General features: G+C 39.2%; 1 protein-coding gene across 2 annotated transcripts; it reads right to left on the bottom strand.

The window, feature by feature from the left end:
• Nucleotides 1-967: 967 nt before the first annotated feature.
• CREBL2 (cAMP responsive element binding protein like 2) lies at nt 968-17,549 on the bottom strand. Of its 2 annotated transcripts, none has more exons than XM_059682233.1 (4): nt 17,265-17,549; nt 7,961-8,158; nt 6,301-6,495; nt 968-4,022 (listed from the first exon to the last, which is right to left on the bottom strand). In XM_059682233.1, the coding sequence occupies exons 1-4, from the start codon at nt 17,277-17,279 to the stop codon at nt 3,999-4,001; spliced, it is 432 nt and encodes a 143-aa protein (XP_059538216.1). In that variant the 5' UTR covers nt 17,280-17,549; the 3' UTR covers nt 968-3,998. The 2 variants fall into 2 exon arrangements, with proteins under 2 accessions (XP_059538216.1, XP_059538215.1); XM_059682232.1 differs by lacking the exon at nt 17,265-17,549 and adding an exon at nt 15,014-15,135.
• Between the last annotated feature and the right edge of the window lie 310 nt (nt 17,550-17,859).

Here is a 17,859-nt window from a genome sequence, read left to right as displayed (position 1 = left end):
ATATGTAGAATGTATGATTTTTAGTTCTGCCGGAAAATGACCCCCACAAGTGCTGGGCTCTGCAGTGCTGAGCCATGTGTAACTTAGATGGCTACCAAGGTAACGAACAGGTGGGGAGCGTATACAGGTGGAGACGCTGGAAAAGGGACAATTGACTAAGTGACTCACGGGATGGAGCAGGATGGCGTGGATATCATCCAGCTTCTCAGACTGGCGGGCAATTGAAAACGTATCAATTGTTTATTTCTGCAATTCTCCATTCAGTCTTTTTAGACTGTGGTTGACAAAGGTTAACTGAAACCTCAAAAAGTGAAAAACACGGTGAGGGGGGACTACTGTATTGCTAAAGAGAGCCTCCACCTATATACCATTTTAGGGGCAGGCATGAAATAGCTACAAAGAGGTCTGAAACATGATACCTACAACACTACACATTTAGATTCTAGCTCATTAAATAAATGTTTATCTTCAGTTGTTTAAAGTCTAATAATAGTTAAACCCAGGCATAAGTGAATATTTTTGAATTTAATGTAATCCTTTACCACATAAGAAGCAGTTTTTCATAACTTGTATTTAGCTTACCAATTACTTATTCTAGGAAAGTTACCCTCTCATTTTTTTTTTAGTTGATTCCAGAGAGAGGAGAAGAGAGGGGAGAGACAGAGGCAGAGAGAGAGAGGCATCAATGTGAGAAACACTGATTAACTGCCTCCCCTAGAAGCCCTGACCAGGGATCGAACCCACAACCTTTTGGTGTACAGGGCAATGCTCCAACCAACTGAGCCACACCGGCAAGGGCATCCTCCCTCTTTTTCCAATAGATGAGGAAACAGGCTGAAAAATTAAATAATTCAGGGTGACTCAGATAATGGATCCAAGACCAGTTTTCTGCCTAAATCTTACACTTTTTTCACTACTTTATTCTTATGCATAGTTTAGTATAGTGAAACAGACAATTTGAGATATCTCTGGTGAAGATATTTTATTTTTCATAAAAATATAATTGTACAATGCTCTTCAGAGAAAGAAAAATCCCTTCAATGCCCCCAAATACCATGTGGTTTAACAGTAATCTTCCTCTCCCTTAAAACTAAATATGTAATTAATAATAAGCAACTGATTTATTGTGAAATATAGCATTTATGTTTCCCTTTATTTTAACTAAAGGCAAGTCCAGTTTAAACCTACACTTTTTGTAATAAGCCAAATCAAGTCTATCATAACTCAAAGATGATAAAAGAAAATGCTAAATGGTGAAGCTGATAAATACTGCCAATTAGCTGGTAAACTGTGATATGAATTTGCTGCAGTAAGATAGATTCTGATTTAAATACAACAAATATTTTAGATAAAATAGAAATAAAAATTTAAGAACTTCAACCATATCCTAAAACTTGGCCTGGTCAGACTTATTCTGTATTATATTCAGCCACCGTATTATATGGCAGGTCTATGCTAAATTAGTGACAGATTATGACTGGTCTAAATATACAAAAATATTTCCCCCCTTAACTTCCTTTCTGTGGGTGAAAAAGAAAAAGAGAACATCCCTCTGACTCAGAGAGCGAGGAGAACAGCACTGCTCCAGAGGGACGGAGCTCACCGATCCTCACCTGCGCTGTGCCCCCTCGGCCTGTCATTACAGGTACATGAGAGATGCTAGGTGTCCGTGTGCTGCTCCCTAACTGAAATGGGGAAAGAAATGCTCCAGCTGTTTTAATCAGTGACATTTATTGACATGCTTCAAGTGGCCAAAGCGTGCCGCGAGCACAATTCCCAAAGCAATCAAACATTCCTTTTTAAAACCAAGGAACTTTCTCTTGGTTTTGATCTACTCCAAAAGACCCAATAGATAGGTTTAGGAATAAACTCAAATAAATTGTAATTTACTTTCAACCCCAAATTATACATCTTCTACCTGACCTGAGGACAGAGTCACTGCTCTTGTAAAGGTACTGGGGCTGGGGGGGGGGGGTTTGGGGGAGATATAGCTCAGATAAATGACCCTGTAATTTAAAATTGCAACCAGAGAAGAAATACTTCAAGCACAATGGAGACATTCCATTGAAGAGCCACATTCATTTTGGAATGTTTGCTTTGAAAACAACTCTTCTGGGGAATTCGAAAGGTACTAAACAAAGTAACACAGAATAAGTACATCTTGCTTGGGTTGTTTTGCAAAATAAAAAATATACATTTGAGTAGACCATATGGCAAAACAGACCCATTACAACCTGAACACTATATTTAAAACACTTAAATTCTGAAAGCCTGAATATTAACAATCCTTTATCTTTATTTGTGATCCTAAAAAGACATTAAATACTCTTAAACCCCCCTGTCCACCAAAACATAGAGAGACCCAATAGTCTGGGCTAGTGGTATATCAGTAGTCGCACAGGACTGGACTAGAGATCTGAGTTTGTAACCTAAGCACAAGAGATCTTTAGGAACTCAGCTAAGGGGAGGCACTTTATTCAAATGCATAGCCTAAGAGAAGGGGTGGGGAAGTACCTTGTTATCGGAAACTGTGTGGTCTATCTCATGTTCCTCCTCACAGACCATTTCGTAACAAAACATATTTTGTTTGGAAGCCAAATATTTGCTTCATTAGAGCCAAGGACAATTATAATTTAGCAGCAACAGGGCACACAACTCCTGATTTAACTATGGGAAAGAGAAGAGAGAGACTCTCAATGGGGAAATCAGAAGATTCCTAGGTCTATTTGAGTGTATCAGAGTATGAGCTGGATTCCTCAACCATCCCTCCATTGGGGGCCAGGGAGAAGTGAATGTCGCTTTGATGGGAACTGGAAAGGAATGCTCTGCGCTTGTGCACCTCCTAGTGTGGTGCTGCGCATAACTCTAGCTCCAGTGTTTCACTCCAGCGTGGAGGCGTAGCCGGGCCTGAACCAGATGCACACCTACAGTGTGTTTCGTTCTGGCTCAGAACACATTCATAAGGAAACTCATGTCAAGGAACAGAGTAAGTGTTTTGGTTATGGCTACAGCCATTAGGTCTATCAGCAGTTTGTCCCTCATTTTGTTCCAGATCTCTTGAGGCAGAAACTCAATCTCAGCAGCTAATTTTAATCTATTCTCTTTAGGAAAATTTTCCAAGTTAGTTGACTACACAAGGAAATATGTGTGAACATTCACTCCTGCCCTCCCCACATACACATACAATAGACATACAATAGAAACACATACATACGTATACACCCTGGATTGTCAAGATGATGTATGCTTCTGAAATGCCTAAAAGGTTATTTCTTGTTTAAAAAATAAGATTTGAATAATTATTCTCCAAGTATGGATTAGGCCCTAACAAACTGTTTTAAATACAGTCTGAGAAGACAGCAACAAAAGTTTTAAACAGAGGCTGTCTTGAGGGCTTTCCTGATGGACGCTGTTAACATGTACATTATTTAAAACTGGCCTATCATTATGGATTATAAAAATAGAAATGTATATATTGGTTAATACAGATTCACAGCTTATGCTGGAATGGCTCACAGGAGAAATCTTGGTTCATGCAGAAAATAGACGTTATCAAGTACATATAAAGAAATAAAATTAGGTCCTTAAGGCTAAGAACTTAGTCATCAGCCCATTTGGTTTCTCTTTGCAGGGCAATCAAAAACATGAAAGGAGGTGACACCTAAACACATATACACATACAATTACATGGAAAGAATATAAATTAACCAATAAAGCAATGTGGAGTTAAGGTGCAAAAATACAATCTTTACCCATTTTTCTCTACTCCTGTGTTTTCAAGCATTACAACATATTAAATGCCATGGGTGGCAATGCCAACCAGAATGTTTGTACATTTTTCTAAGTGTTAAAAGTTAAAGCAAAATCCTTTGAGATCCAGGATCACACATTTGGTAGAAACTGCAGATTTACAGAGATGACTGTGGAGCAGTAGGTAGTAATACAATCTTGTCTATTCATCCTTCCTAGGAATCAGGATATTGACTTCAATCACTGACTCAACATTTTATATGATCTTCACCCTGAAAAACAAATCAAAGTTACCAATGTAAGAATGGTTTTAAAGTCAACGAAATTTAATCTGTTTTTAAAAATGCATGAAAAAACTTTTTAAAGTTTGGTATCCAGCCCTGGTCGGTGTGGCTCAGTTGGCTGGAGTGTCGTCTCATGCATTGGAAGGTCGCGGGGCAGCTCCTGATAGGCCATATGCTCGGGTTGCAGGTTTGACCCCTGGTTGGGGAGTGTGGAGCATACGGGAGGCAACTGATCCATGTCTCTCTCTCACATCAGTGTTTCCCTCTATATATTTTCCATGCCCCCTCTCCAAAAAAATCAATAAAAAAACTTAAAGTTTGCTATCTACAGGAAGGCTATTTTAAAATACAGACTGAAGGAAAACTTTTTATTTCCTTAATTCAATTTAGATTAAGCAAACATTACCTCATCTAATAAAAGTTAACAAGCCAGTACTTCAATTTTATAAAAAATTTTAAAAAATAAAATGTTATGATATTTCCTAATAACTATTTCAAGTGCTCCCAAAGCAACCTCAATGATGAAGAAATCAATGACATGACATCTTCATTCTAAAATCTGTACAGTCTCCTTAACAAATGGGGCTGGGACAACTGGATATTCACATGCAAAGTAATTAATTTAGACCCCTACCTCATACCATATAGAGAAATTAACTTAAAATGGATCAATGACCTAGAGGTAAAAGCTAAAACTAAAAAACTCTTAGAAAAAAAGCATAAGGGTCAATCTTCATGATCTTGGATTTGGCAATGGATTGTTAGATATGACATACAAGGCACAAACAACAAAAGAAAAATAAACTGGACTTCCTCCAAATTAAAATCTTTTGTGCACCAAAAGGACACTATCAAGAAAAAGAAAACCTACAGAATGGGAGCAATATCTGAAAATCATATATTTGGTAAAAGAATCCATAATACATAAAGAACTCTTACAACTGAACAATAAAATGAAAAAGAACTCAATTAAAACATCGACAAGGGACTTAAAGATACATTTCTTCAAAGGAGATATACACATGGTCAACAAGCACATGAAGAGATGCTCAACATCATTAGTCATTAGAGTAATGCAAATCCAAACCACAATCAGGCACCACTTCACACCCACCAGGAAGGCTATAGTTTTTAAAAATGGAAAATAAAAAGTGTTGAAAAGATGTAGAGAAATGGGAAGCTCCATATATTGCTGGTGGGAGTGTAAAATATTTCAGCCACTGTGAAAAACAGTGTATGGTTCCTGGAAAAGTTAAATATAGAATTGCCATATGTCCTAGCAATTCCACTTCTAGGTATATACCCAAAAGAATTGAAAACAGTTACTCAAACACACACTTGTACATGCATGTTCATAGCAGTACTGTTCACAATAGCCAAGAGATAGAAATAAAAATCCATAAATGAATGAATGGAAAACAAGTTGTGGTATCCATATACAAAGGGGTATTTATATTATACAGCCATAAAATGGAATGAAGTACTGGTATATGCTACAATGTGAATAACCTTGAAAACATTATGCTAAGTAAAAGAAGCCAGACACAAAAAGTCACATGCTGAAGGATCCATTTATATGAAATGTCCAGATTAGATAAGTCCATAGAGACACAAAGCAGATTCATAGCTTCCAGGGGCTGGAGGGAGAGGGTAATAGTGAGTAACTGCTGTGATGAGTTTAGGGTTTTCTTTTGGAGTGATGAAATGTTTTGCAACGATATAGAGGTGGTGGTTGCACAACATTTTACATGTAATAAATGCCTCTGAATTGTTACTTTAAAATATTAATTTTATGTTATGTGACTTTTGCCTTAATAAAATAATTCTTTATAGTGATGGGCCACTATACAAGACACAGCCTGGACTAGGTGAGGACCTGGCACATACACCTCTGCTATTTCTTCATCTATAAAATAAAAAGTGTAACACCTTTACATAATTATTGGAGGAAATACTTAAGATACTTAATTTAAGTGAAAATACTTGGCAAACTGTAATGCAAAATACAAATAAAAGGTATTATTATTAACAATAACTAGAATGGTATACTCCCATTTATGGAGTAGGTCAACATAATAAAAAAACATTTCCATAAATTTATCAGTTGCACTTTATAGACCCCATGTAAAATGCATTTCAGTATTTATAATCTATTCATTTCAATTGCTTATTAGTGTATTATAAACATCAACATTTTATTTATTTAAAGATAAATATACAGAGGGAAAAAAGTCATACGTAGGCAAGTGGTCAATAGAAATCCTACCTTAAGACCCTCCTCTACATACACAGAAACTCTCCAGGTGCTGTACTCACAGGAATTGCTGTTAGCGTCTGTCTTCCCAGCCTTCATGTGCCTGGTTGAGTTCTGCTGAGATTTGCTCTGCTCTTCTCCAGTCAGTAGGGCCTTTATTTCAGAAGGGATTTTTCCTTGGTCCATTGCCATGCACCACTGCTTGTACTGAAATATGTGAAATATATTTAAGTAAAATTTTACTGGTCAGAGTTCAGGAACCACTGGTAGAAATGCTAAGAACTCCCATGTCAACAAGTCAAATTGGCTGCTGGGAATTCCATCCTCCATTGTACTTCCTATTTCCAACCTAGGACATGGATGAGGCCTGCCATCTTTCACAAGAGGGTGGAAAACTGCTGCTGAATCTTCTGATGACATACTGGAGTATTGCTCAGATTAAAAAGGCCCCTCTGGTTAAAAGAATGTCTCCCCACAGTGCGCTACCAACTAGTATTCATCTTTTTTGGCTAATGATCACATTATTACTTCTATTCCTAAAATAAATACTTTTGTAATTCCTTTCTCTCTTTCATAAACATTCACTAAACATCTACTTTCTTTTTTATAATATAATTTTATTGATTTCAGAGAGGAAGGGAGAGGGAGAGAGAGAGAGAAACATCAATGATGAGAGAGAATCATTGATTGGCTGCCTCGTGCACGCCCCCAACTGGGGATGGAGCGCACAACCAGGGCATGTGCCCTTGACCAGTATTGAACCCAGGATCCTTCAGTCCACAGGCCGACGCTCTATCCACTGAGCCAAACCAGGTAGGGCATCTACTTTCTACCAGAGTGCCGGAGTGTGTACTAGGAATTAGGGTATAAAAGGATTAATTACTCCAAAGACTATGCCTTCAAGTGGCTTACATTACAGAAGGTAAGAAATAATTATAGCATAAGTCAAATTCAGTATACTAAAAAAAAAAAAAAATTACTGAATAGTGTATATCTGAACTCTCTTTATGCCCTAACCGTATTTTTGTACCTTCTAAAGAGTGGAGGTTGCCTGTCCTAGTTTTGTAATGATCATGGTACTATTATTTCTCTCTTCTCCAACCTGTCACCTCCTCCCTTGAGCTCACAGTAACGGGGTTTCAATTCTCTTTTACCTATTCTCTTTTACATTTCTACAGCCACCACCAAAAATCTGAATGAATAAATGAAAGAATGAAACATGCCAAATAAATAAATGTTTAAACAATTGGTATCATACTATTCATATTGTAGCATATTGTTATATTGCTTTTTCCACTTAGCAATATATTGTAAATGTTTTTCTATATCAAGAAATATATAGGTGTACTATGATTTTTACTGGGTGCAAAGTAGTCCAATATATGAATGTAATAACATTTACTTAACCAACCCCTTATTATTGTATATTTGGGTTATTTTCCATTATTTTTCTATCATAAATACTCCTTCAATGAAATAGTCATGTACATTCCACTCCTACTAGTCGAGTATGAAAATGCTTATTTGCCCACATCCTGAATGACCAATAAATATGCTTTCCCATGTCTGTCAAATGAATCAATAGGTGAAAACTGGTTTCTTCATGTTTTAATGCTTTGACTGTGAAGCTTAGGTTGATTTTTTTCATGCATTTATTGACAGACTTTCTTACCATTTCCAGTTCCTCTCTGAGGGCACATATGGCTCTTTCCCGACTGGATACCAATTCTTCCAAATACTGATACCTCAGTTTCTTTCTGGCCCGGCATTCTCTTGCACTCTGCCGGCTCCTTTCAAGTTTTGCCTTCAAGTCAATTTTGGCTGGCTTCCGACCACGTTTGCCAGGCTTCTTTACTTTGCCTCCAATCACCTTCAGCAAGAGAGAGAAGAAATAATTTTTTGTCTTAGTTCTGTGTCTAGGAAAGTGACTATGGCTGCATACTAGCATGGAAAATATTTATAATAATAAATTAATGAAGAATGGAATTCAAAAAGCATAATCCCATCAAATGCTTTATGAAGCTTTGCTTCATAATTTGTTTTTCTGGTACCTTTGATATTATGAATTTGAGAGCAGAAGTAATATAAGTTTTCATTATTTCTTCAATAATAAAATTCAGATAGTTTAACAATAAACTTTATAAGCCATATGTAACTGGATAATAAAAACTAAAAGACTGCCGAATTTTTATTGACTTGATAAAATAGTAAGTTAAAAAAATCAATATTCAAAATTGTAAGTTCAGTATAATCTCAATGTTATAAAACAACACAAAGAAAGGCTGTTATTAACAAAAGATCAACATATATTTCTCTGATAGGTATGATTATAAAAAGCTTTTTCTCACCTGTATTTTTAATGATTTTTAAATGTTTACAATCAGAAAAACAAAATTTGTATGTAAAATTATGTATATATAAAAACAAATAGGTATCCTAAGCAATTTGACGATAGATTCCCTCTTCAAATGTATTGAGCTCAAAGGAACACACAGGCAGTCCCTGAAATCCTCAGGATACTTCTCTTTTGCCTTTATTTATTATTTTTTAAAAATAATTCTTTATTGTTGAAAGTATTACATATGTCCCCTCCCCCCCCCTTTCCGGCCCTCCCCCTGCCCCCAGGCCCTCAGTACCCTACTGTCTGTGTCTATGGGTTATGCATATATGCATACAAGGCTTCTCTCCTGCTTTTAGAAACCTATAATTATAGTAAAATCTCCTACATTGTCTCAGGAGATTTCTACCTGATATTCATTTACCTGCATTTGGTGACTAGCAAAGTAACTTAATCTCCTTCATTGTTTAGCTTTGGAACCTCCCCAAGTTCTTATACAAGATGTAACCATGAGGATGATGAAGTTTTACATACATGAGCCTGAAGTTACACATCAAATAACTTTTTTTTTAAAGAAGTCCTTCGAAGGGGGCGGGGGGGTAGAGTACATTTATTACAATGAACAAGCTTGTTTGGAAAGTGCTTCAGGAGCCAATTTCTGACAAGCCACAATACAATATGCCTTTGGAGGCTAAGTTATTTTAGAGCAATAGATTTTTCTTTAAATTCCCAAACAACTGGATTATCCACTTTGTTTATCTGACGAGGTTCTGAATGATGTCCAGTTCTTTCTGAAAGTTACCCTCAGGGAATAAAAAGTATACTGAAAGGAATATTGCGGAGGCTTTAAAGGCCATTCTAAAAGAGAAGATGCCAATCAAACACTGGCAGGTCATTAGAATACCTGCAGAAGCTTTCCCAGTAACAACACTCAAAGGATTTGTTTGAAATCATTATTAATATCATACACTAACAATGCCCTATAAAGGTCAGATCATTACTAAGAATAATGGTTGGGTCAAGAAAACCACACTTTAAATGTGGATCAGCCACATTTAACAGACCCTGTATCATAACATGATGGTTAGCCACTGCATCTAGCATTTTATAGGATGGCTCTGAAATGAAATTGAAGGGGGGAAAAAGTCTTTCCTTTCCACCACCATCTTGAAAGCTAGCTGCTTCAGTACTACTCCCAAATTAGTTTCAACTTTTCAAAAATGTGTCTTTTAAAGCTTTCTATTCTGCATCATCATGTCTTTGTTCCAATATAATAATATATGTCTCAGGAAATTTTCCCTCAGGGATGACTAGTTGGTCCAAATATTACCATGGGCTAAATTATGCTTATATCACATCAACTGCACAATTTTAATAAAATGTTTTTAAATCGCCCTCCATTAAAACAAAGTGTACTTGCTTTGCTACAGCTTTTAAAAAGCAATATATTTACAGCAGAAACTCTTGTCTATAGTGAAATAAATAGTAATCACATCTATTCTTTATGTTGTAAAATGAGTCATCACACAACACTATCTATATTGCTGTTTTTAATTAATGCAGGAGTGGCTGCTTTGAGAAGCCAACAAGAGAACACAGAGTACTTTACAGATTTCATTGATTTTTGAAACACACCTAGCATAGTCATAAAAATCAAACAAAAGTTATAACCCTTTGTTTAGTTTTCATGGTAGCAAAATATTTAAATTGGAACTATTTTATTCCTTTTTTTATTAGAAAGGCAGAGTAAATGAATCCAGGGTTCCTGTATCTTATGTCACCTCCTGTAAAATTACATTTTAAGTCACCTAACACCACTTCTCTAGCTTAACTTTTCCTCGGGAATAAATTGAATTTTTGGCTTTTGGTGCAAGCTAAAATCTCATCAGTGTACAGTTTTCAAGAGAGTCAAGTATATCACAGGATTACTGTAAATTTTAAGTATAATAATGTGTGACAGCACTTTGTAAAAGAAAGGTTATTATACAAATGTAGGTTACTATACTAGTTGCCAACTATAGTAGTTAACGAAACTTTATATATTTCATAAGCCATAAAGATGGTGGGGTGAATAGGGGAAGTTAATTAGAAATTAGGAACCAGAAACTAACACTGAAATCAACCTCACAAATTCCTTAAATACCCCTGGGCCAAAAATAATTCTTACCTATGTTTCATAAAATTTTCACAAACTCAGTGATAACCACATTGTCCCCTTGCTCTCTCCTATTTCTTCTGTGAGGCAGCTTTTTTTTTTTTTCTCATCTGTATTTTTTATGATTTTTGAATGTTTCTAATTTATGTGTTCAAAAAGGCTGGGAATTAAGATAAAACGACTGGATTCAGCCAAGAGAGAGTTCCTGATAATTCTAAATTTAACCATTATAGAGAAAGAATAGTTTGCAAAGGCCTGAGCGCAGAGGGCACAGGCTTCCCAGTCAACAGGTTTAACTTCCGCAGAAAGAGGGGGCATGACTGTAGCTGCGTGCTCTTTAGGGGCTTATGAAAAGAGGAGGTCTCCAGGATTCAGATTAAATCCTGTTTCAAAAGGCGCTTGACTCATTTTAGGCAAAAGAACAACTTAAATGCAGGGCTCAATTGGGGTGTGCAGGGAGGGCACACTCACAGTGGACAAGGCCTTGAGTTAGGCATGTTCTCTCATGCTACCTTACACGACTTCAGGTAAGGTAAACCCTACATCCTCATCTTTTTCAGGGAAAGGGGAACAATTAACTCATTTATTCAACAACCACTATGCCCCAAACACTGTAAAACTCTAGGAATATTAATATAAGATAGGGTCCTTACTTTTAATGTATTTAGACTCGTGAAACACAGCAGACAGGAAATAAACAATAACATTATAAAGGGCAGGATAATTGTATATATGGGAGTGCTGGTAGCAGACACACACACACAGATATGCATAGCGATCTCCTTACTTCATATATGACAAATTTTTTTTTTATGATGACAAAATTTTAGTTCAGAGATTTTCAATGTCAGAGAAGGGTCTAGACCAGTGATGGCGAACCTATGACACTCATTTTTTTGGTTGATTTTTCTTTGTTAAATGACATTTAAATATATAAAATAAATATAAAAAATATAAGTCTTTGTTTTACTATGGTTGCAAATATCAAAAAATTTCTACATGTGACATGGCACCAGAGTTAAGTTAGGGTTTTTCAAAATGCTGACATGCCGAGCTCAAAAGGTTCGCCATCACTGGTCTAGACCCAAGTCCTTTGATTTGCATTATAGCAACTTGTCATAAGATAACTCACTGTCATCAAGCATGACTATTCTCCCTAGGTTCCTAGGTAATACTCTTCAACTTGAACATATAATTCCCCAAAAAGGCTCAACCTAAAACTGACAGGTGTTAAATACACACTGCTATATTAATGCTATGGAGTCATTCATTTAATCCAGCTCACTGTGGCATTAGGCACTTGGGAAGGCAGTGGTGAGGTTAAGTAACAAACCTGTTCATTTTATGCTTCCTTGAAATTTTTGTTTACCTATTGTGAATCTCCACAGCCACCCATTGAAGTCGTGCCAATTTATTACTTTATAAAATCTCCTCCTCTCTATTCCTACTGCCTACATTAGGCAGGGCCCTCAGAGATTATTACAATAGGTTCCCAATGGGTCTCCCTACCCCTTCTTTTACCCTCCTTTTCTATCCCCCTTTCCTTAGTTATTCATCTTGCAAAGAGCTGCCAAACAAACCTTTCTTTTCAATTTATTATGATTGCATTTTTAATTTAGTGTATTTTGGTGTGTTTTTCTTCACTGTAAAAGAGTAATAACTGATCATTACAGGGAGGAGGAACTTTAATGGCCCTTTGGCCATGTCACTCTCAATCTCAAGAGAAGACCTTTGGCTCAGCACTGCTTACTAGGTCACCACATCCAGTATACGAGTTTCCTGTGGCTGCTGCAACCATTACCACAAACTTGGTGGCTTAAAACAACTTTAATGGCCCTTTATAGAAAATTTGCCAATTCCTGCTCCAGTTTGTAACAAAATACTTATTTGCCAGTGCAATAAGCTTTAGAACAGGATATTCCCTTTTCCTCATTTTCTGGGGGTCTCCTATTCTTCCTTACAGATTCATTCCTACTGTGTGACCCATGGCTGACATGCCCAGACAATTAGGCATCCATTCTAATACCCCCAAACCACTTTGCCTCTACTGCCTTCATTTCTTACTTCACTACATTGTAATTATTTTCCTATGTGTCTGCCTTGTCCACTGCAATATAAGCTCCTGAGAATAGTTACAAACTCTTATAGACCTCTGTATCGCTACTGTTTAGCATAGTGCCTATACATATTCGATGTCCAACAAATGTCTGATAATTAACAAAAAAAATGAACTTTTCTGAGAAGAGCAAAACATTATTTAAACTCCAATTTCAATTGGTTTGTGTAGTATTAAAATTACCCCTTAGGGTTAAACTATCTGTAGAGGCAACCTGGTTAAAATGTTCATGTAACCTAGATCGGAAAGGCAGGCACTTTAAAATATTGATGTCTACTGTCAGGTATTTATTTAGTAGATGAGGTGGCTCGTCTGTCTTAGTCTTGTGGAAAGTATTGATGGAATAGAAAAACAGAAAAGGGAGAAAATGTCTGTGCATTGTGGTGCTGCCCAAGGAGGGTAGCTCCAACTGTAAAGGAAGGCTAAGGGGCCAATAGTGGGGACTTCAGGGGCCAAAGCTCAGGTCTGGGAAAATCAGAGATTTTTTTGACTAACTTAAAATTTTTGCAAGAACTAGCATTACTCACAACAACTGAATGGAACAAAAGAACCTGTCTTCTAACCTAAGGAAGATGTAAGAAACCTCACTTTCAGATAACTGTGGGTCAGGCAGGTGGAAAGGAAGTATAGAGGAGAACAGCAGCCCACAGAAACATTGTGACCAGCAGCTGGCCACCCTCTCATCAGCCCCTCAATTGGAACTTGATGCCCTAAACTGTCAGGCTGGGCAATAAAGTATGGTGGTCTTTTATCAATTCATAGTCTGCGGCAAGAACATATCTGGTCTAGGATATTTCAATTTACTCATTCATTCATTCACTCAATAAACATAAAAGTCAAATATAAAACAAGAGCCTTCTGTCTATGATCAAAGCCTCTGGAAATATCGCATTTCAATTTCCTTTGTAACTGAATGGAGCAAGGTCAGGGAGAAAAGGCTTTCATAAGAACAAGCACTTTTTTGTAGAGGTGGGCATACAGGTGGGCTCAGGAGACTACCTCTCTCACATAACCTGACAGTTTAGGGCAGCAGTTGCCAACCCTTTGGACCTCACGGACCACCAGTGGTCCACGGACCACCGGTTGGTGACCGATGCTCCAAAGGTTTCCTTAAACCAGTGGTTGCCAACCTTTCAGACCTCACGGACCACCCGTGGTCTGAGGATCACCGGTTGGCGACTGCTGGTTTAGGGCACAGTTTAAGTTCATATCATGTTCCGTCCCATTGCCCCTATCCCATTTGGGGGCATAGTTAGGAGCAAAGGGTAGTTCAGAAGTAAACAGAGCCACAAAAGTTACACAACAGAATGAACTTAAGAGTTAGTAAAATGAGCCCTAGCTGGTTTGGCTCAGTGGAGAGAGCGTGGGCCTGGGGACTGAAGGGTCCCAGGTTCAATTCTGGTCAAGGGTTGCGGGCTCGATCCCCAATAGGGGTTGTGCAGGAGGCAGCAGATCAATGATTCTATTGTTGATGTTTCTATCTCTCTCTTCCTCTCTGAAATCAATAAAAATGTATTTTAAAAAAAGAATTAGTAAAATGAGCATGTTAGGTGCCTACTACACTGTGCTGAGGACCAAGGAAGTCACTGCAAGGTAATACAATAATGATAACATTTTTTGAGTGCCTACTATGTGTTATAGACTCTGCACTCGAGGCATTATTTCTAATCCTCAACAAAGCCTGTGAAGAAGGTATTAGACCACTCAATGGGCGGAATGTAAGTTCAGAAAAATTAAAATAACTTAGCCAAGATTTATTCCTTCCCAACTAACCTAAAAGAGATCGACTCGGTATTTGAACTGCATACTCTGGCTGGCTGGCTCAATGAAACACATGAATAAAGCCCAGGTACATTAGGGCATTCTCTGTAATGCCACTCTGTTCCAACTCAATTCAATCACTATTAACAACCAGTACTCTATGCGGTATTAGGCACAATCCTAGACACTTGCGAGGCAAAGCTGCACCCACATTCAGATTTGTCCTGCTCTTACTCCAGGAGGCAGAATGTGGAGAGCTCCTGGCAAACTCATTTATCACCACCGATGAAAACAACTCAGGATACAGAATCTTTCTAAAGGGAGGGCCTCCCATGATCATCATCTGTTTCTTGACCTGCTCATTCAAATACTGCCTTCCTATCATTGCTGCTCCTGCTTGCTTCATCCTCTTCCTGTTCCCTGGCCTCGCTGTCAGTGTTTGTCATCCTTTGTGCTCTCACCAGCACAGCTCCCATACGTCCAAGCCCCAATCCTCACCTGCCCTTCAGGGAACAATGGAACCTGAGACGCCATCACCCATACCTAATGTGAAGAAGAAGCGTGTTATGTGTGCGAGTATGGACGTTTGTATGTACTAGGAAGACAATACAATTTTGCAGGACTGTAACAACTGGAGCCCAGAGAAAGGCAGGACTGGGCACTGCCAAAGCCTTATTACTTAAGGGCTGTTTCACACTGTCTGACTGCGGAAAGCAGCCCAGTCTTTCTGTACATGACACTTAAATATTACTCACCCAAACCTATGACAAGCAGTCAAAGTGAAAGTGGTGTATTCACAGAGACACTACTCATCCATAGACATCTGAAATGGATTTTGTTTTCCACACTCATTAAAGATTTCAGAAACTGCTGGTTTCTAAATTCTTTCATTAAAACAATGAATTAATAAAGAATGAAAACCCAATTTATTTTGTGTACCTGGGACCCTATAGGAAGTAAGATATGAATAGTCTACCCCTGAAATTTAATTTCATTCTTTTAGGCAAAACAATACAATTTTTTTATAGCCCCTAAGGGTTTGCTTGTTTTAGAAATAACTCCTATGTGGGTTTATAGCGAAGTAAAGTAACTCAAAATCTTAAGCATTTTTCTTGGACTTCTTTGAGATTACCGAAGACTTTGAGAAAGTTATTAAATGTTTCAAAGGTGTGAAAAGGAAACAACTGAAAATTATGTAGACTATTCTGTGAGAGTCTCAAATTAAAAAAAAATAATTAAAGAACAATATATTATTTTGGCATTCTTAAACAGCCATAACATTATTTTCTGGGAAAGATAAAGGATACAATATGTGGATTTAATTTCAAAACTAACACTGAAAGAGCAAGCTAGCAAAGGCTTTTTGGAAAAGTTATTTTCTGATTTTTCTGGAACGTTTAGAACTCCCCCTTTCTGTCTGGGAAACACCACTTCCTATTAGGAGGGGTTTACTACTTCACAAGCAGACTGCTTCTCCAGGTGAGTCCCAATTCCAGAGTACTGTGTTGGGCTTTCCCTTCTATCACTTTTCTCAGAGCCTTCTGCAGGTACAGGAAGAGGAGATCATGTAGACTAACACCAACAGTAGTACAGAGAAGCTGGAAATCTTTCCAATCTCTCTGATTGATAGGTGAAACCAAAATTGGACAGCAGCAAAATGTTACTGGTTACCTGGAAGGGGAAAGGGGCACCCAAACAAAGAAAAAGGCTACCTCCAGCAGCATGCTGAAGAGTGTAAGAAAGTAAGACCTCTGGAGAGCAGAGGGAAGGAGCAGTTCCCACTTCAAAAACTGGCAAATTCTGTAAGTCTGATGATCAATAAGCCAACCATCCCTATCTTCATGAAATAAAACTGGTCAACACTAACGTGGATAGACACAAAGACAAAAAGGTTGTACATATGAATGACCAATAATGGACACTGCTCTTATAGTCATAAGGGTAATTGATTTGGAGAGAGAAAGGGGGTGGTGATGGGTTATTAAGACAGATGAACAAGAAGGGATTCACTACTTTTCTTAGAGAAGGCTTTCCAGAGGAGGTTAGCTTCCAGACTCTGGACGAATAGCAACAGGAGCTTAGCAAAGTGTTCCAACCAACCACAGGAAAATAGCTCAGAGGGGGAGTGAACTGATTATATGAATGGGGCATTGAGTAAGGGCGCAGGAGAGAAGAAAGGGGAACAGTCAAGGGAAACAGGGCTGGTTCAGGGTGTCCTAGTTAAGATCTCCAAACTAGAGAAAGGCTGGGCGGGGGCAAGGGCAGGCAAAAAGGGAAAGCAAAGTAATTCCTTCACGTATCTCGGTCGACGAGTCCAGGACTAGGGTTGGCACTACCTGGAGAAGCTGACAAACAGGCTTGCCCCGAGAGTGAAAATTTCCCGGAGGAGAGGGCCCTTTGGGGAATAACGCGGCCCGCTGTCCCCCGAATTTCTGGGTGGGTACCCTGGGTACTAACTGAAGGAGCGGGGACACCTACGGCAGGTGTTTCTTGGGTGTTGGCATGGACTACAGAGCTAAGGCTCAGCGGCGGGACCCGCACTTAGCGACAAGCAGGCGGCGGCGGCGGCGGCGGCGGCAGCTGCGCGTGCAAACCACAGGACTTACCTTACTGTCATCCATCTCGGCAGGCAGGCCAGCCTGGCCAGGCGCTCCCTCCCCCTGCCCTCCCAGCTCCGCCGGCCGGGCCCGGCCCGGCCCCCGCCCCGGGGGAAGAAGGGGATATGGTTCTGACTGTCTCCTCTCGCCTAACAGTTCGCTTCCCTGATGCCACAGTCACGGGGATGAGGGACCAGTTCAGGAATGGCAGAGCGGACCCTGGAGGCGGCCCAAAACGCCTCCCTCCGCGGCCACCGCCCCCTCCGCCCCCTCCATGACAGTCTGGGTGTGTTTACAGACGCCCTGGAGAGCTGCCGGGACACTTGGGTGGGCGGGAGCGAGGCACGCGGAATGGCCCCTCCGGCCGCCGTAGCCCCGCGGTGTTCTGGGGATTGTAGTTTCCCTTACCCAAGTCTGTACGCGGCAGACCAGGAAGGAAACTACAATGTCCACAGGGCCTCCGCCAAGCGTCTGTTTTCCTCCGGCTGCGAGCGCTGCGGGGGCGGGGCCAGGCGGGAGGCCCTAAGTGCGTTTCCCACAGTCGCTCCCGGAGTGGTTTGGGCCTGGGCCTCCCAGCGGCTTGGGCGCCCGGAGGAAGGAGTCT

This window comes from Myotis daubentonii, chromosome 2 (genome assembly GCF_963259705.1).
Source record: "Myotis daubentonii chromosome 2, mMyoDau2.1, whole genome shotgun sequence".
Lineage (NCBI taxonomy): Eukaryota > Metazoa > Chordata > Mammalia > Chiroptera > Vespertilionidae > Myotis > Myotis daubentonii.
Note: the sequence above shows the minus strand (reverse complement) of the source record. Positions and strands in the feature narration are given on the sequence as shown.